At 36.8% G+C, this 18803-nt stretch overlaps 1 protein-coding gene across 8 annotated transcripts in view; it reads right to left on the bottom strand.

Annotated features, from left to right (window-relative positions):
• Nucleotides 1-18803, bottom strand: part of LOC145680250 (3-phosphoinositide-dependent protein kinase 1-like) — a 209431-nt gene that overhangs the window by 85614 nt on the left and 105014 nt on the right. The window contains exon 1 of one of the 8 annotated variants that reach the window (XM_081750590.1): nucleotides 12741-12897. The exons of the other annotated variants lie outside the window; for them this stretch is intronic. Coding sequence (XP_081606716.1) covers nucleotides 12741-12749 — 9 coding nt within the window. The 5' untranslated portion in view covers nucleotides 12750-12897. Of the gene's footprint in view, nucleotides 1-12740; nucleotides 12898-18803 lie in introns of those variants that run through there. 8 annotated transcript variants of the gene reach the window in all.

Genomic DNA, 18803 nt, shown 5'->3' with positions numbered 1-18803 from the left:
GAAAATTCCTTTTTTCGTGATTTACCCGCCCCAGATACATGATGGAGACATTTGAAGGGTACTGTTTGAAAATTTGTTTTATTCTGAAGAGAATAATGTACAAATCATGATCTTAGAATAAATAGGGATGTCTGAGGAAATTTTTATATTAAATCCGGGTCATCTGGGGCATTGTGGGAATGTTCTTAGCTCATTGTTAAATAGTTTCCTCACTCTTACTACTCAAAAGAGAAGCTTGAAATTTTGTACACACATTTAGTACACCCCTTAGCATTTCCCAGTTGATTTTGAGATCCGTGCTGTAACACAGAGGTATCCAGAGGGGACCAAATTAAAAAAAAAAAAGTTTAAAAAAATGCCGATTACTCTCAAAATTTCCCGCTTCAGGGACATGATAAGGAAATGTGAATGTTACCGTTTCAAAAGCTGTTCTGTTCTAAAGAGAGTGATGTATGTACCATGATCCCAGGATAAATAGGAATGTTGATGTAGCTGCTTGACTGAAAGTCTATAATTTACCTTTAAAAAGAGCCATAATTTAAAAGGGTTAAGAAACATTGTTTGGGATTGATATAGGTTAACGATTGGGGATAATTCAAAATTCAACCCCAATACTTTCACTTAAATGGCACAATTAGCATTTAATACTAATTCCTAACGCTTTATCTTCAATTCGCGACTTGTATTATACCAGGAGAAAGATTTGATTTAAATCAAAAAAATCAACAAAAATGATTTTTATTAAAAAAATCATGATTTTTTTCCACCCTGATTCTAACTTAAGCTTTCCCAGTGTTATTCCTCAGCCCCGCCTTGCAAATATTGACATTATATCTTGAAATATAGATCTCAGCTGACCATCTTTTAAAATTTTCCCTTATATTTTGTTCTTGTCTTCAATGTAAAATGGCTTCACAGCTGTACTTCGACCTTTGTCACTAATTTACACAGAATCCAACTCAGGACCATATGCATCCAATGTAACTCCATAATCTGACGAAAATAAGAATTTTCATACTGATCTGGAAAACAGCTCCGGAAATCACGATCTCAAGATGCTAGCTGGTCAATACAGTTATGCGAATTCAGCTCGAAAAATCTACTTTCACTAATCTGTCGTTGGTGAATGCATTGCATTGTTGGCATGGAATGTGCGTTTCTCACTGACTGACTGTGAGTATGTTTGGGCGGAGTGGGAAGCCACGTTAGCCTCTGGCTAGGGAGTGACGAATTCACCTTGATACAGTTCTGAAAGTAGGACGAATGCACATACAAAAAACAAAAATAAACAAATTTAAGTAGGATCTCTTATCTCCTTTTTTTTTTTTTTTTTTTGAATGGACGAGATTGCATTAGCATGTCATTAAAAAGTAATAAAAGCAAAAGCAGAGAAAAGAAAACTTAAGGAAACATAAAGGCTCCATATACATATGTCGACATGTCCAAGCTTAAGCCTACATAAGCGGGTGTACAAAGAATTCTTGATCCACCCATCCAACGTTCGAAAAAAGCAGCGTGCTATTTTGTTTATTATTTTTAATTAACATCTACATTGATTTCTTTTTGTTCTTTTAGGCGGGTGGCGTGTCTTAATAAATGGCATTAAAAGTCTAATAATTTTGTTTTCAAAAAAAAAAAAAAAAAAAGAAAAAGAAAAAAAAAGAAAAAAATAACTCTGAATGTGTTCCCATGTAGCCAAATAGCGAGTGTGGTCCAGGGGTTCGATTTTTGATGGGGCATAAAATTTTCACGACCACAAAGAAACAACTGGTCAGCCACTACTTGAATTAAGAGGTCATGGTCTATCTATACAAGTTTAAACAGAATCCCTACTGCAGCTGGCCATGCTCTTGTTTTAAGGTGAAGTGTGATTAGCACATCATCGCTCCTAAATTTAGTTCGTTATTTTTTTCAATTAAGACAACTCCCCAAGTGCCTCACGATACTGCGTGAAAATACGGCAATCCCATAGAGAATCTATCAATAGATTACGAGTACCACAGATACGCGTTAACCACCAGCAGGAGCAATAGTATTTGGGTAATCAAATCGGATGACATGCTATATCAACAAATAGCTTCTTAAAGAACTGTTCCCGAGCAATGAATATGAAGCAGTGAATATTTCTCCGCAATATTTCAACATGACGGTGGCCCCTCCTCATTACGGGTTAATTGTCCATAGACTCTAGACTCGCTCTGTATTTCTCTCGTATCTAACTCCTTAAGTCCTTCATCCACAGAGCCCATTCCCCAAATAAAATCGCAACAAGCGAAGTATGCACTGTAACACATACAGTTTTGCCACTACTACTAAAGTGCGACAAAGTGATTTTGTTATGACAACAATTATTTTCATTCCAAAGAGACCTAAAGAAAGAAAGAAAAAAAGACTATGGTGAATATAAAAGTCGCTTCCTCCGGTTCTTCGCTTGGTTGAGGCCATTTCCGTGCAAATTCTTCGCGGGCAACGAACTTGCCCCATCAAGCGGTGTGATCACTTAGCATGAAGACTGCCCTTCGGGGGAATTCCAATCAGTGATACCAACTATACGTTATGTAACAAGCTCATCCAAGACTATTGCATAGTAGAACCAATATTACCAACATACAAGGTTACACGGCGCTGAACTGACCTAGACACGTGTAATGCAAAAATATCTTTTGGTAACGGATCCAGTTCCACTGCACTTCCAGAATTACTGTTACTTTTTATTCCGGATTCCAAGTCATTTATATGCTTAAGTGATGCCAAACATATTGCTGACAGACGGAAATATTATTCAACGGTTTAAAAGATAGGCCTATATAGTTTAAAACATAATACAGATTAATTTTTAAAATTCACCCCTTACTTCCACTGCACAAGAAGTTCTGCAAGGACCATGACGAATATGAGGATTAACTATGTATTGAACACACAAAATGGTTTATAAATTATTTTTAGTACTTGTCAATCCAAATACGTAAGACAAAAGAGGTTAGATCTTCATTAAATACATAATATTTAATTACATGCATAATATTTGAAGTCTAACGTCCTTCCCAGCGCCGAGGCTTTATAAGAAGTGTTCATTTTTTATTGAGATTACAGCTCTGCCACAAATTTACATTATTGCAGAAATTCTGTTCTACTTAATCTTCTGAAAGAAAGATGCTGACTGTTCTAGGGATTTTTCTGTTAGAATTTTTCCCATTTTCTACAATCAATGACCCAATGAAAACACCAAATAAAGGGATCTTCTCTCGGCTCTACTCTGCCCATTCTTTTGCCAATATGTGAAACTACCATCGTTTGTGTTGTCTATATTTCACTATTTTCATGATTCAACAATTTACTTGATGTATTTCTATAACATAGTATAGCCCTTCTCCCACCAAACTTGATCCCCTCCTCCTCTGTTTCTTGTGGCGCTCAGCCGCTATATTTTTGCACATACACATATTTTCACATCTTCTATCAAGCGCACTATGTCTCATCCGGCAACTTGATTCATCCATTTGGACCCTTTACTTGTCAGATGAGGTAAATATAACGATATACTGCCGGCTGAACTATAGGTGAAACAGGAATGAATCTTATATGTGATTCTACAGCTTATCGTGCATTTCTAACTGAAAAAAGGTCCATTTAGCCATGAGAAAACTTCACAATTTGCAACAACGAATGTATTTAAAAAAATATAAATAATCTACTGCTTTACTATACTGACTTCCACCTGGCTGCAAATATACGTAATGACTGAATATGAGGTTATTCTATATTTACAAAAGAGAAGAGGAGAATTCTCTTTTGACGCATGACGTTCAATAGCTGTGTGTTTTGTTATATTTGACGTAATATAGAACTCTGACGCACGCATGAGCTTCAAGGGGGGAAAAATACGAAATTTATGTATTTACTATATATACCAATCCATTATCTAATTAAATTACAATATTTGATTTACATATTGCATTACATTAAAGTGCTCTGTGGCTAAATTCTCACAACTTAATAACTGTTTTTTCTATCATTAACCACGTCACGCTATAGTCAGCACCAAGGACTACAACTGCTACACGATTATTTATCTATTTACAATACCAACGTAACGGTAAATAGTAATTTATTTGCAATGCTGACACAAATTCTCTTATACAATGATTATTTAGAGGGACAACAGAATTACAAGAACTTTTGCACTAATTTGTTTTGTTCTTTATATAAAACAAGCTTTACATACAGCCATTGAAGACATTTCTGCATTGTAAACATTTATATATAAATTTTTAAAAAGGATTTTAGTTTTAAAGAAAGTTGCCAAGGATACATTTAAAGGTTCAATTCCAGCATTCGTCTATGGCACTGAATATAAAAACCTTAAAACAGTCATGACGGCCGATAGTTGTTTCGAATGCAGGAATATTCACCCCACAAACTTTGATTTCATATAATAATAATAATAATAATAATAATAATAATAATAATAATAATAATAATAATAATAATAATAATACAGGATGTCCTGTAAGTCGGGAAATACAGGGAAATCATTTCTTCCGTTGCAGATAACTTATCATGAGTTTGAGCAAGGAGGAATATATCCAAGCCATTTTGTTCTGTGGGCGAAGACTATATTCACCTGTGAAGACTGCTGAATTCAACAGACTGCATTCCCAAAGTACTCCAATCACATTCTCGTGTGTTCAAAAATCGCTGAAAAAATTTAAGGAAACAAAACAGATCACGTCGACGATTAGCTACGCAGTGGTCACACCCGAGACCATTAAAATTATCTCCTGGAATGGGTAATTATGATTCGCCAATGTGTGTAGCACAGAACCGACATACCGAGCACATTGTGTAGAGGTTCGGTTTTCGAATGTTTCCAGTTTTACAGGATATCCCTCTAATAAGTCAGCACTACCCAAAAGCGGATAAAGAGCACAGTGGTTAAGTGGAAGAGTGCTCATGTCTGGGACTGCGTCTCCAAGCCATGTGAGTTTCTAGTAGACAAAGAGTTCGATGGGACCTTGGGAGACAAATTTCCCTTGCATTATAAATTAGTTATATACTAACAAGTGACTGTCGTCGCTACCGATTCTGGATCAAATTTCTTGGCCCCTACCATCTATTACACTAATTAAGAACTTTGTGAGTTATCTATATACCCCAATGAAAGCTGGATTCTCTAAGGAATCGGAGATTTCGTCGCTGATAAACCACTGAAAGGATTTTCATATATTTTTTAAAGACTTTAGGTCGCCGTTGGTTTTTATTATATCAATTGACGGTATAATTACTTTCGTGGGGACCGGAGTGACTCTGATATGTGGGATCGCAGCACTCGCCAAGTGGATTTTGTGGTGGATAAATACGGTGGACTTTCTCGGGGTCTCTTATCTCCTGCTACGTAATTCCATCATTTTGTTATAATAATCTTCATCACCGTTTCTTTTAGTCACGGAGAACAATCGTGATGAGTGACAACCAAAGGGGCCACTGGATTTCAATCGAAAGAGTGTACACACGCTCTGGCTGTTGCAACTATGAAAAGTTTTCTCTGGAAATTCCTATAAATGTTAATTTTGCTATTATCTACATTTATCTTTAAATTTATTGAGATTGTTTCTATTAATGCCATCCAAAGAACGTTAAATTTCGTGGGTTGCTCAAAGGACACGTATCAAATGAGCATTACTAGTATTTGATTAAACTGAAAACAATCTACTTCATTACTTTGGTTTCAACTACGAATTAAACCAAACCGAATTAAACCATTAATTGTAAGATAAGACTTTGACTTTGATCTTTAGGAAATACGGACATTAACTGAGAGTAAATAATTATACACTAAAACCTGCCTTCAATGGATCTTTTATTAAACGGAAATCTTTCACGGTCCCATGAATTTACGGGCAAGAAATTTGTTTAATTCCGTTAATTAAACGGAACCTGTGTTACGCGAACGGAAATGAAAATAAGCCTTTTAACAGAAACAGATACAGCGAATATAGATGCCTTAAGGGTCTTCACTACAGCGAAATTAAACTACCGCTAATTTTAGAGTTTTTCTGTAAGGTCTTCAAAACAAATAAAAAATATTCGAAAAGCAGAAACGTAGTGAACTAAACAATACTATTTTGCATGTGATACTCATCTATCTACTTTTGATTTGCAACTATAGATAGATCTAGCATTTTTTGCGGATTCTGTAAACAGCGGCATACCAAAACCAGATACCTGCATTGTGATAAAGATATCACATGCAAAATAATTTTGTCTAGTTCACTAGGTTTCTGCTTTTCGAATATTTTTATTTGTTTTGAAGATATTACAGAAAAATTCAAAAATTAGCAGTAGTTTAATTTCGCTGTAGTGAAGACCCTTAATTGAGAATTCTACGGAAAGTCTTGAAGAAGAACAGGAGTTGGTGGAACGTGGCATTCGGTTGGAAGAAGGGTGTAGGCTAAAGACTTACTAAGATGATGTCAAACGTTTAAAAAGAACTGCAACAATTTGCCTTAGGTCCAAATGACACTGATACGCTTCATGTTTGTGGAAGGTAAAGCAGCTAAGAAGTGATGTGTATAGAAAACCCTCCATGACTATTGGAAAAAAATAAAGTTAACGTGTATACAGTATCTTTTCTGTTCACTGTAAGTGTGACGTATATTACTTTGTAATAAAAATAAATAGTGTAAATTAACTAAAGTACGTACAGCATCTTATTTTATTTCAATATGTCCATTATATGCATGTATTTTATTTATTTATTTATTTATTTATTGCATAGGTCTATCTTCGTTAACCGGAAACCTATCTGTAACGGAAATTTTTACGAGTCCCGTTCGATTCCGCTAAACAGGTTTCCCTGTATTAAAAATACTCTATACGGTGGGTTCCTTCAAATTCATATTGTTCCTTGCAGTGACACACAAGGAGGGTTTCCGGTTTTATTCCTTTCCTGAACAAATAAATATTGCAAAAAATAAACATTTGCCATATGTATACAAACATCTGAATAGGAACTTGGGAGCTTCATTGCTAGCTACGGGTTTTCCAGGGACCTTCGAACGAGAGATAATCGCGGTATAAACGAACTAGTATGATCGAGGATATAAGTGGCCGAGGCAAGTCATGGGAATTTCACAACCACTTCACATGTTATAGATTAGAAAGGGGAGGGGAGGGGAAGTTTAGACAAGCAAGCGATCATCTGATGATCCTTCTTATACCAACACGCGATGTTACTGCACTATGAACAAAATAAGCATTTATCAACAAAATTCATTCAGTTGCTAATATTTTCGGGTGCAATAAACTTTTCAAATATACACAGGAGAGAAACGTAGATAGTTGGGTAAATATACAATTGGCACGTTTAAGAGGAAAACGGAGAAATGTACTTAGAGTTGACATAAAATACATACACAACACCCAATACTGAGAATCACAATTTAATGAACTGAAGTAACGAAATTTGAACGCGATGCATTTACTAGTCTAATACCGAAGAAATAATAATAATAAAAATGTTTAGTCTATCTCCTCTTGTAATACAAGTACCACATCTGCTATAAAGTTAGGTTCGGTATTCTCGTCAGGCACTGTGCAGACATTCTCCCACTCACAACCACCTACGTTTGTATGCATTTCCACCCACTGCGAGGCTTTTTTCCAGGAAAATCAGTATTCTGAATGAAGCTGCTATATTCGCCCGCGGATTCGCTTGCCAAATTTTAATTTGAGATACACGCAAGCGTATGTTCTGAAAAGAGAAAAAGTAACTTCTCCCCCCTCCCTTTTTTTCAGTGTGTCTGTGATCATCAATTCATTTTATCAGCGCCTGCGTCATCGCAAAACAAAGTATTGTATTATTGTGACGCGCTCACCACCTGCGTCGAGAGAATTTATCGTTTGATTATTTTATTTGCATTTCGGAGTTTATCTTATTTCGGGGCTTTAGCCTATCCCATGTAGGATGAATGATATTCCTTGCAGACAACCGATTCTAAGAATGATGCTATAGAACAGGTGAGGCTCATCTTTTCGCGGGATGTGTGTAAGTCCTTTATAGAGAATATCATGAAGTCCTCTAAAGAAAACGCAAATATCCTCTTGACGGTGTGTACGAAATTCGGTACAGAAATGACTGTAGATAAGGTTAAATATATAGTGACAAATCGGGACCGTTAAATTTTTCATAGGCACGGTGGCTCAGTGGTAAAGCGCTTACCTCTGGTGCGTGAGGTCCCTGGTTCGATCCTTGGCCACTGTAAGTTAGTGGGGGAGAACATCGTGTGCATGGATTTTCTCGGGTACTCTAGTTTCCTCCTATATTTTTATTCCATCATCATTCATTTGCCTCGTCTCCCTTAGCTTAAAAGGCACAATCGTTGGAATTAAACTACAATATTTCATTTTTTAAAATATAACAGCGGAGTAATAAAAGATGGGATTAACGTTCCACAACTGGAGCTTAAATCCGGCGCAGTTTGAGACTGCATAGACCATAAAGCACAGGACTTTTCCCATCACACAATCTCACCTCCAAGAGCTGGATTACAGAATGGTAGGGAGACGGATGGTAGGGTTATGGCTGGTAGGGAGACGGATGATCTAGCAAGAGAATGATGGTAGAATTGGTGAAATGAGAAAGTAGAAGGAGTATCCTGAGAAAATCCACGGCTACGATGCTTTCCTTCACAAACCTACGTGGCCGGGGATCGAATCAGGGACCCCACGCACCAGAGGTAAGCGCTCTACCACTGAGCCACAGCAAACCCCTAACTATCAATGAAGGAAGTGAAACAGTTTAAACTTACGTCAGCTTTACCCAACTGGCGTGTCATATCTTGTATTATGAAATTTATATCTTGTATTGTGAAAGTTTAGAATTTAAAAACAGTTTTAGGCCATCAATAAGGCCTATAAATCACGTTCTTCTGTAGAACGAAAGCCTTTAATATGAAGTTAAAATTATAGTTTTATAATATTATAATTTAGGCAATATTATTTAATAAAAATCGAATAAGTATGTCGCGATGCCATTAGGGATATACTGGTAAAGAAATACAAACGAATTCAAATCAGGAGATAAAATGCGGGATAATGGAGGGATTAGTGTTTCTTCCAGACGTTTTTTGGGGGGCATTGCCCCCCAGGGGCTCTGAGAGTGCCCGCCCCGGAGAAGACCAAAATATAACGTCTTTAATATAATAATAAATAGAACAGTACCAGCAGTGCCTCCCGGAACATTGTTTCTGAACGAAACTGATATAAATTACTACTTACCGCAAAACCTTTTCATAGCAGAGGAAAATTCTGCAGGCGTTAAAAAAAAGTTAAAATTATATAATAATTCGGGACCTGTAGTATGTTATGGGTTAAGAATTTGGTAGCTTTATTCACCAATATCATATGGATTACGTCTAAAATGAGTGGGCAACTTCAGCTTTGAAAAGATACATTTGGATAGATTAAAAAAAAAAAAGTGAACAATAATATGAGTTACGGTCTTAGAAATAACAATGACTAGATTGTCGTGGCACAGAACAGTATCCAATGCAGGGTTTTGTTTCTGCGGCGATGAACCGTGTTCTCTTAAGACGCAACGCTGATTGAAGAACTTATTACAGAATGAGTCTTCGTCTTAAACACTTTAAAAAAAGAGTGTCTTTCGGTCATCCTTAACCTCAGTAATGAGGCTTAGGAGGATGATAAAGTGATGAGAGATTTCGAGGCTAAGAACTGATCTGTTATTGGAGAAAATGCGACATATTTTCATTGCGATCAAACTTGGGACCACACGCACGGGAACCTCGAGTTTAAGTCAGTCAGCTGGATAAAATGCTCACAGCGGGGAAGTGTTAAAACTATCGAACGTCAGGATATGACTTTTTGCTACCAAATGATTATGTTAACTTGACTTAGGTTCTCCTACAATACTTGTCAATATATTCATAATAAAATCAAATTACCTTTATATTTACTCGGGTTTCTCCATACTATTCATGACTGTTCAACAGTCAAGTGGAAATCCATTAAAACTGGTATTCTCTTGTTAAAAAGAAAAATATATATAGCGACAGAAGAAAATATGAGCAGGAAATTCTGTATAACTTATCTTAATACTGATAAAGCAATCGAATGATGCTTGTTTATTTGTTAATAACTGCAAGTCAGGTCAACACCAAATCAGAAGGCTGTTAAGAAGTTTATTTAGTTAGTGTATGTTTCCAACAAAATTAAGTTTACTGAGTCATCAATCACAACAAATACAATTTCCATTCTATACTTACAATTAGTATAGAACAGAATTATAGTCTTTAGTATGTAATTGCGATTAAAACCAAAGTTTCACAGTAATTACTATCAATAGGAACTCTTCTGCGTAATTTACCATTTAAAAAAGTGGAAAATACACAGGTTCAAAATTACGTAAGTTATCACAAATATAATTAAGAAGTCTTTGATAATGTACGGATGGCAAGGCGTAGTAGGGATTTAGAGCGCAATGTACAGGTTATAGACGAATAAAAGTTATGATATACAGTTGCTCAAAAGAAAACTAGCCACTCACCTATCCTTGAAAACTCTTGTACTTTTACCTCATAAATGTAGTTTTTCTTTGGCCAACTGACAGCTCTATTTACGAGGCTCCATCACGGCGAAATTAAAATACCGCTAATTTTACAGTAATTATGTGATATCTTCAAATAGATAAAAGATAATCAAAATGTGGAACAAGATCGCCCTAGACAATATTACTTTACACGAAATACCGTTATTATGACTCACTTACCTGCTTTCGATTTCTAGCGATTTAGAAAATCGGCATTTATTTTTGCGTCTCTAAATGGCTGCAAACGTAAAGCTACTAGGTGACTCGTGATAACGGTACCTCATGCAAAATAATATTGTCTAGGGCGATCTTGTTCCACATTTTGTCTATTTAAAGATATCAGATAATTACTGTAAAATTAGCGGTATTTTAATTTCGCAGTGATACGGCCTCCTTAAACGGGGTGCGGTGGTTTACTGGTAAATAAAGCGCTTACATCTGGTGCATGGGGCCGTTGGTTCGATCCCCGGCCAAGTAAGTAGTGGACATCGTGCTCGTGGGTTTTCTAGGGCATTGACCTTCGGTGCTTAGGGTTCCTGGTTCGATCCCAGCTCGTGCCGTGTGGACTTTGTGGTGGACAAACATCATGCTCGTGGACTTTCTCCGGGTTCTCCCGTTTGCTCCCACTTTCTTCATTCCACCATTTCATTCATTTCACATCATTACCGTCTCCTTTAGCATAACCGGCATAATCGTGGGACGTAAAACACAAAGATTTCATTTCATTTTTCGTTTCCTCCCACTTTCTCATTCCACCAATTCTTCCATCATCATTCATTTGCTTTTAAGGATATAATCATGGGATGTTAAACTGAAATATTTCATTTTATCCTTTCTCGGACTAAACCTGAAACTAATGTCCTACAATAATGTCTTTTATGCTAAAGGAGACGGACGATTAACAAATGTGAATGATTGTGAAATTTTACTTTTTGTTCTCTGCACCGGGAATCGAACCGGGGACCACGTATTAACTACTAGACCAGCGGGGAGGCCATTTTGAAAGTTGTAATCAACTAGACCATGATATGCTTTATTATACATTCCTTAAGGTTAGTGTAAAGGGACAAGTTTTGCAGATAAATGTCACTACAGTCTTCGTATCTCTCCCATGTATTTTTTTACCTTTCAAGAAAATTTACAACTTCTTTTATAAATTTCAATCTAGAGACTTCAAATTTTTAGAGAAGGAATTTCGTAACCTATTAAAGGGAACAATCCGTGCCGATTTTTTTATTTAGAATTTTCTTCATTGTTGAAACAGTTCGATTGTTAGAGGTTTGGATATCCATTTCAACATTCAAGTCATTTCAACAATGAAGAAAATTCTAAATAAAACATCGGCACGGATTATTGCCTTCAATAGATTATGAAGTTTCCTTTTCTAAAAAAATTGAAGTCTGTAGGTTGAAATTTGTAAGAGAAATCGTGAATTTTCGTGAAAGATGAAAAATACATGGTAGAGATACGAAGACTGTAGTGCCATCTATCGGCAAAACTTGTCCCTTTAAACCAACCTTAATGTTTTTCGTCAGAAGTGATTCGAGGCTGCTAAAAACGACTAAAAATATTATTGTTGGAAAAATCAAATTAAGTCTTTCAGTTTAACATCCCATGATCATGTCCTTTAGGCTAAGGGAGACTTAAAACAAATGAATGATGAAAGAATTGGTGGAATGAGGAAGTGGAAGGAAACGAGAATACCCCGAGAACACCCACGAGCACGATGTTGTCTCCAACAAACTTACTTGGCCGTGGATCGAACTAGGGTCCCCACATATGAGAGGTAAGCGCTCTAGCACTGAGCCATTAATGTTGGAAGAAGTACATATTGTTATTTATTAATTGTTGGAAAAAGTAAACATTAATATTAATTACGGAAATGGAAAAATCCAACAATTACTGTTTTCATTAGTTAAATTGCTCTTCATTCATGCCCTACGACCCATCTAAGAAAAATACCGCCAGCATATTTTGAATACACTGTATTCGCAATTAATCTCACCTGTCGCAACTTTTGCCCCGCTCTTCTAATAACTTCTTTCTTTCATTCTTTCTTAAATAATCTTCAATGTAACTTACGAAAAGTTACACTGTGCACAAAAATTAATTCTTTCGTAACGTTACGTACCTCCTCCATACATCCTGCCGGCCGTCGCGTCGTGAGTCTCAAAAGTGCCGACACTGCAGACAGACACAGAACTATAGAAACAGTTAACACCTGGACCTAGGATGATGCACCACACGAGCGCTCGATAGCAAGACCGGAACTTCGCACTAAAAATACGATCTTACCACACCTGGCTCTGGCTACGCACGCACGCGCGCCTCGGCGTACAAGTTTTTCCCGCGCGGTTCATCTTCGGCAGTTTCATTCAAGAGTTCGCAGAAGTCATTACGTCACGCTTCCTAGCCGAGTCTCATTGGTCGCGGTGAATGCGTCTGCACTGGCGTCTACCCAGCATCATCATCATACAGAGAAAATAATAATGATACGAGGAGTTTTTTTTTTTTCAGGCGCCGCGCCGGTCATTTTTAGAGACATGTCGTTACTTAGTATCACGCTTACACCTAGTGTTAGTCACAGCTAACAGCTACACGCACGAGATCTTTTAAGACCACGACAAATAAAGCCTCTTAGGATTGTGCCTCTGACATTTCAATCTTTTTAACACTTCACAATATTCTTGCTGCGATAAGGCTGATATTTTTTTCCGAGAATGGAAAGTGGAAAACAATGCCAAGTAAACTATTACAAGTGGGCGGGTAACATATAGCATAATGTCGAATTAACGTAGTCAGTACTAACGGTAGAAGAAGATTTCTGTCTTGTTTTCGGTAGCATTAAAAATTATTATACGACAAAGTAAAGTATTTGATGCAAGAAGGGCTTATGTCCGCTATCATGGCCAAGGAATTTTAGGTATACTGGCGACTGTAAGACGTGTTGACGCGAGTTCAAATCCCGCTTATGGCAAGAGTGTTCTGTAATATTTCATCATTCAGGTCTTGCAATCTTATTTCACCTATAAAAAGGACGTATAAATTAATTAGTAAAGCTTATGGGTAATCATAAAATCTCATACTTAATTGCATTTGTATTTTACGTATAACATAGGAACTAAAGATCCGCATACCATATCTCAAAAGCTTGTAAAGCATGTAAAGCTTGTCCGCATAGCATATCTCATGCCAAGTTTGATCCAAATTGGATCAGTTCGGCTGAACTCGTACTATATACAGGAAAAAATCAAAGGACGAAAAAAAAAATAAATGAAAATGAAAAATTTCAGTTTTACATCTCACGGTTATGCTAGGTAGGGTAAAGGAGATGGTGATTATGAGAAATGAATTAAGTGGTGGAATGAATAAAGTGGGAGGAAACGAGAGAACCCCGAGAAAATGCACACACAAGGGTCCACGACAGTCCACTTGACGTGAATTGGGATCGAACCAGGGACCCAATGCACCAGAGGTGAACTTTTAACCACTGAGCTACCGAGGCCCCTACGAAAGATGGAAACAAAAAAGAGAAAGAAAAGAAAAGAAAAGAAAGAAAGAAAGGTTTCTTATATTTCAGAAAATCTGAATTCAGTAGTCATTTCAAGCAATTTCTTTCCATTAAAGTCTAATTTAAACGTTCGTTCGAATCTGTTTTCAACACTTTACATCAACTTATTTGCACATTCCTATCCATGTAAACTTTTGGCTTTCTCTGGAACCGCGTCTTTGGCTATAAATATTCTCTTTTGTACTGTACGAAGAAGAACAGTTTACGAGAAAAAGCACGAGAAACGACTGGAAGAGCAATGTGGGTATGAAGAAGAACGAAAAAGTAATCTTGGTAGAAGGGAAGCCAACGAGGAACACTGGGAATAGTAAGAAAGAATTGCCTATAACGGAAAAGAATTCGACTTTCATTGACTCTAAGCAAATTGTTACTGAAAGTACTTCCTTTAATAGTCATATTAAGTCCAAACACCAAATTTGATGGAATCAAAGGTCTCAACTTGATCAAATATAAAATGTCGGAAAATCCTAATCAGCCCAGTAGGCATTATGAATTCTGGTTTTCCAGTTATTATACACACACACACACACAAAAAAAATAAATAAATAAATAAATAAAGAAATAACAAAATCAAGAAACTAATTAGAGAAGTATAACGAAAAAATCATGTGGCTTTGAGTCTTACTCAGGAAATCCTTTTGATGGGTTTTAAATTTTTTCTACAGATTAACATATTATTCTTCGAATGACATTATACTTCTTAATATATAACCTTTGCACATCCGTTAAACATTCAGAAAGCAGCCGTCGACTTCGAGAAAAGCACAAGCTTTACTGCGCCACTACATGATGTTACTGCCGGTGGGTGCTAAACGTAAATGGACCCGAGTTAGGCCAGCCGCACATTGAACAGAGGCAAGGCAGCCAAGCCAAAGCATTGGGAGGCAGGAGATGATGTGGAGAGAGAGGCGTGACTGGATTGACTGCATCTCTCAATCACAACGTTGGAGAGGGATTTGTCAAGCACTTGCTGGAGTGAATATGCTGCCCGACGCTTTGTTGCACTGCTCACAGTGCTGTAACTTGAGTCCGCTGTTCTTTGGTCAGTATGTGGTCGGCCTTACAATTCCCGTTTTACTCTAATAAAGACGCTAACAACTACACTTAAGATCTGAATTGTTACAATACATTATAATTTATTATCTTAGCAACAATGAACAACTAACTGTAGAAAAATATAAACAAAACTTCATTCAAAAATTTCGTATTATAATTACGCAAGAACTGAGTGGATATTTAAATTGCGCGATTTGTAGTTTTGCATTCATTGAACGACTGGATTCTTTACAGGATCAGAGATCATCTCCGGAAGCATGGGACTCACTTTGGCTCTAATTATTCAGCAAAAATTTATTTATTTTAAGAACATTACTCTAATGATTTCTTCCTTCCAAATTTAGGATATGCTGCCCATAGGAATTACCAATATTATATTGCATTTATTGACTGTAACTGCAGTTATTAACTTTAAATATTAATCATGACTTTATAGCTGCCCTGTACAACGGATGCCCGAGATCCTCCAATCTCCATCCAGAACATGTTCTTGTCTTTGTTGCATTACTGGTTCAGTAAAGTCAATCATTCGATTTTTTTTTTAAAGTACTGATAATGTAAGTGCACTAAATAGTCGGTATTATATATTGCATATATTGCATTTAAAAGGGTGATTTCATGAGAAAAATAATTCGTAAGAATGACACACAGTCTAACGCTGCCGACAGGAAATGAACAATAAGTCTAGACAATTGTAATTAACAACAGGACTAGGAAATTATGATGACTCACCATAACTGAATCACTGGAATTTCGCTCCCAACTACTTTATACAAAGAATACGGCATATAGCATCCTATTTCCTAAATCCTATTTTATTTGAAGCATACGCCATTTCGGAAGTTTCAACTGATGATGAGAAACACATATTTGCTTTACAATCAAAAGTCAGTCAGACGATATTCTCTGCTCCTCTTCCTGCTGTAATCGGATTCATGATAACATACTGTTCAGTACAATGATGATGGCCAACTTGTAAGGACTGTGTTTGTTATTTGATTAACAATATCATCCAACTGCATAACTTAAATTGATTTAAATAAATATAACGAAGAAAAGGGGGGAAACAGGCAAAATTATACAAAGGACTACTGCTCATGCCATTGGTGAAAGTTCCTATACTTGAATAAATTTCTAGTTGTGCTTTTTTATACTAATTTGAGAACGTAGAATCCAATGAATTTTTTTTTTCTTAATAAGTACGTCAATGAGACACGAGAAAAAATGGACCCAAACTTGAGATATTAGAACCTATATTTATGTATGTTCCAACTTCGTATTTAATTTCCATAAAGTGTCCACTGGATTCCAGGGACACTTTTACTAATCGCACGATCTTGTTCACTTTCCCCTTTTCATAATCGAGCTTGTACGAGACCTAGACTAATAGTTGAAAGGAAACTGGAGTCAGCCGCGGCCGGAGCCTACAGTTGCACAAACACCCAAAAATATGCTTTTGAAATCTTAGAGTTTGAGGAAAAGCAAAGAAACATTTGCTCTTTACCCTAAGATAATTGGTACATACCTCAATAACTCCTATGTAAAAACGGAAAATAAAGTAGTTAAATCTACGGTTGCACGAGCGCTGCAACCATATCTAATAACCTTGGGTATATGGTAGGGACTTCTATTTGTTGACAAGAAAATGAAAATGAAATCTTTCGGTTTAAAGTCCTATGATTATATCCATTAGGCTAAAGGAGACGATGATTAAGACAAGGGGATGATGATGGAAGAATTTATAGAATGCGAATGTGGGAGGGAACGGGGGTACCCCGAGAAAACCCACGGACACGGTGTTGTCCGCCACAAACTCCGGTGATCGAACCAGGAACCCCACGCACCAGAGGTAAGCACCCTACCACTAAGCCATCTCTAAATAGAGAATAGTAGTCAACTGGCAACGTGGGGGCGCGGTGGCTCAGTGGTAGAGCGTTCACCTCTGGTGCTTGGGGTCCCGGGTTCGATCCCAGCCCCCGCCAAGTGAACTTTGTGGTGGACAAACACCGTGTTCGTGGGTTTTCTCGGGGTTCTCCCGTTTCCTCCCACTTTCTTCATTCCACCATTTTCATTCATCTCTCATTATCACCGTCTCCTTTAGCCTCACCGGCATAACCGTGGGACGTAAAGATTTCATTTCAACTGGCAACGTTGCAGTAATAACGGCATTAAGATCACTATCAAAACTGGCGCAGTAACTTGTCTTTCTAGATATCGGAAGATTAGGGGAAGAATTATATTTGGGTAACTGAGAAATACGAATAAAATGAGATACAGCGGGAGAGGAGGAGGATCGCATCTGACTCATGAGTTGGAACCACACTGGTTGCTTAATTCTACATAATCTCTGATTGGCACTAATGTTTCATCTTAAAACGAGAGCATTCCTAGAAAATACTGTTTCTTCGTCTAGTTGGCATAAACGGTAATATTGGTTTGTTAGTACAATAAACTAAAAATATCGGATGTTTCCACTTCCTGTGTCACAAGAATAATTTCATTAGAAATAATATGAATCAATAACCGAATGTTTAATAAGCTTCACTTGAATGACATTCAAAGTAACTATAACTCAAAGTACCAGTATTACTCAACACACTTCACTAACGGGTCAAAGTATTTTAGGACTGTAACTTGCTGGAAATATTAAAATATACTTTGAAAACGTTTGATATATATCTATATATTAAATGGAACGATCACGAACGCCTTGTTGATACGCAACCCACACAACACTGCAACTTTCCAGGTTTTCTTACTACAAGGATAAAATCTACAACAAATACACACCAATTTTGAAAACCGTAACAATCCGTTCATTTCCGTTTCTGCAGGTTTATTTTCTGTACGTAATTTGAGGTTTCCAGTATAACAAAATAAAAATAAAAGTATAATAACAAGTGAGTATCGCATCACAGTGTGAAACTAACACTTTCAAGCGTTGCGAATTTAATACTCGAACTTCAAGCGGTGCATCTACACGTGTATTTGCAATAGCATAAGATCAAAAATGGAACTTGGTCCTCGAACGCTGAATTCATATCAAACAGCTATTACTCTCTATTTCTTAATGTTTGTTTAATGGTGATAAAGGTTGGGACCAAAAATAATTTATTTCAACTACTTCTGCTTCAATTTTTTCACATTTTTCGTTCTACGGAAATCAGTATCGAAAGAGCAAATAAGAGATCTGATACACTTCTGGTTTTCGTAGAATGTTGTCGATTGTCTTGAAATGTTGTCTTGATACGCTGAATCATTTGCAAAAATCCACTTCTTGCTATGTGTTACCGTTTTTGTTCTATGGCGATAAACGTCGAAAAGGAAATGGTTAATTTTAACCACTTCCTGTTTGAACAGTGTTAATGGAGGATATGGAACCTACCATTGGGACGCTGAATCAATTATAAAAAAACGCATCTCGATATCTCTTACCGCTTTTGATCGTCCACTTGGTTCCTCCTCATGAATATTCGTGTGGCCATCTTTAAAAGCTCTAACCCATTTGCGAACCATTCTCTCGCTCATAATGCTTTATCCATACACTTCACTAATCTGGAGAGTAAT

This window comes from Thermobia domestica, chromosome 3 (assembly GCF_964235325.1).
Source record: "Thermobia domestica chromosome 3, izTheDome1.hap1.1, whole genome shotgun sequence".
Taxonomy (NCBI): Eukaryota; Metazoa; Arthropoda; class Insecta; order Zygentoma; family Lepismatidae; genus Thermobia; species Thermobia domestica.
The sequence above is the reverse complement of the archived record's forward strand: the minus strand, read 5'-3'. Positions and strand labels throughout refer to the sequence as shown.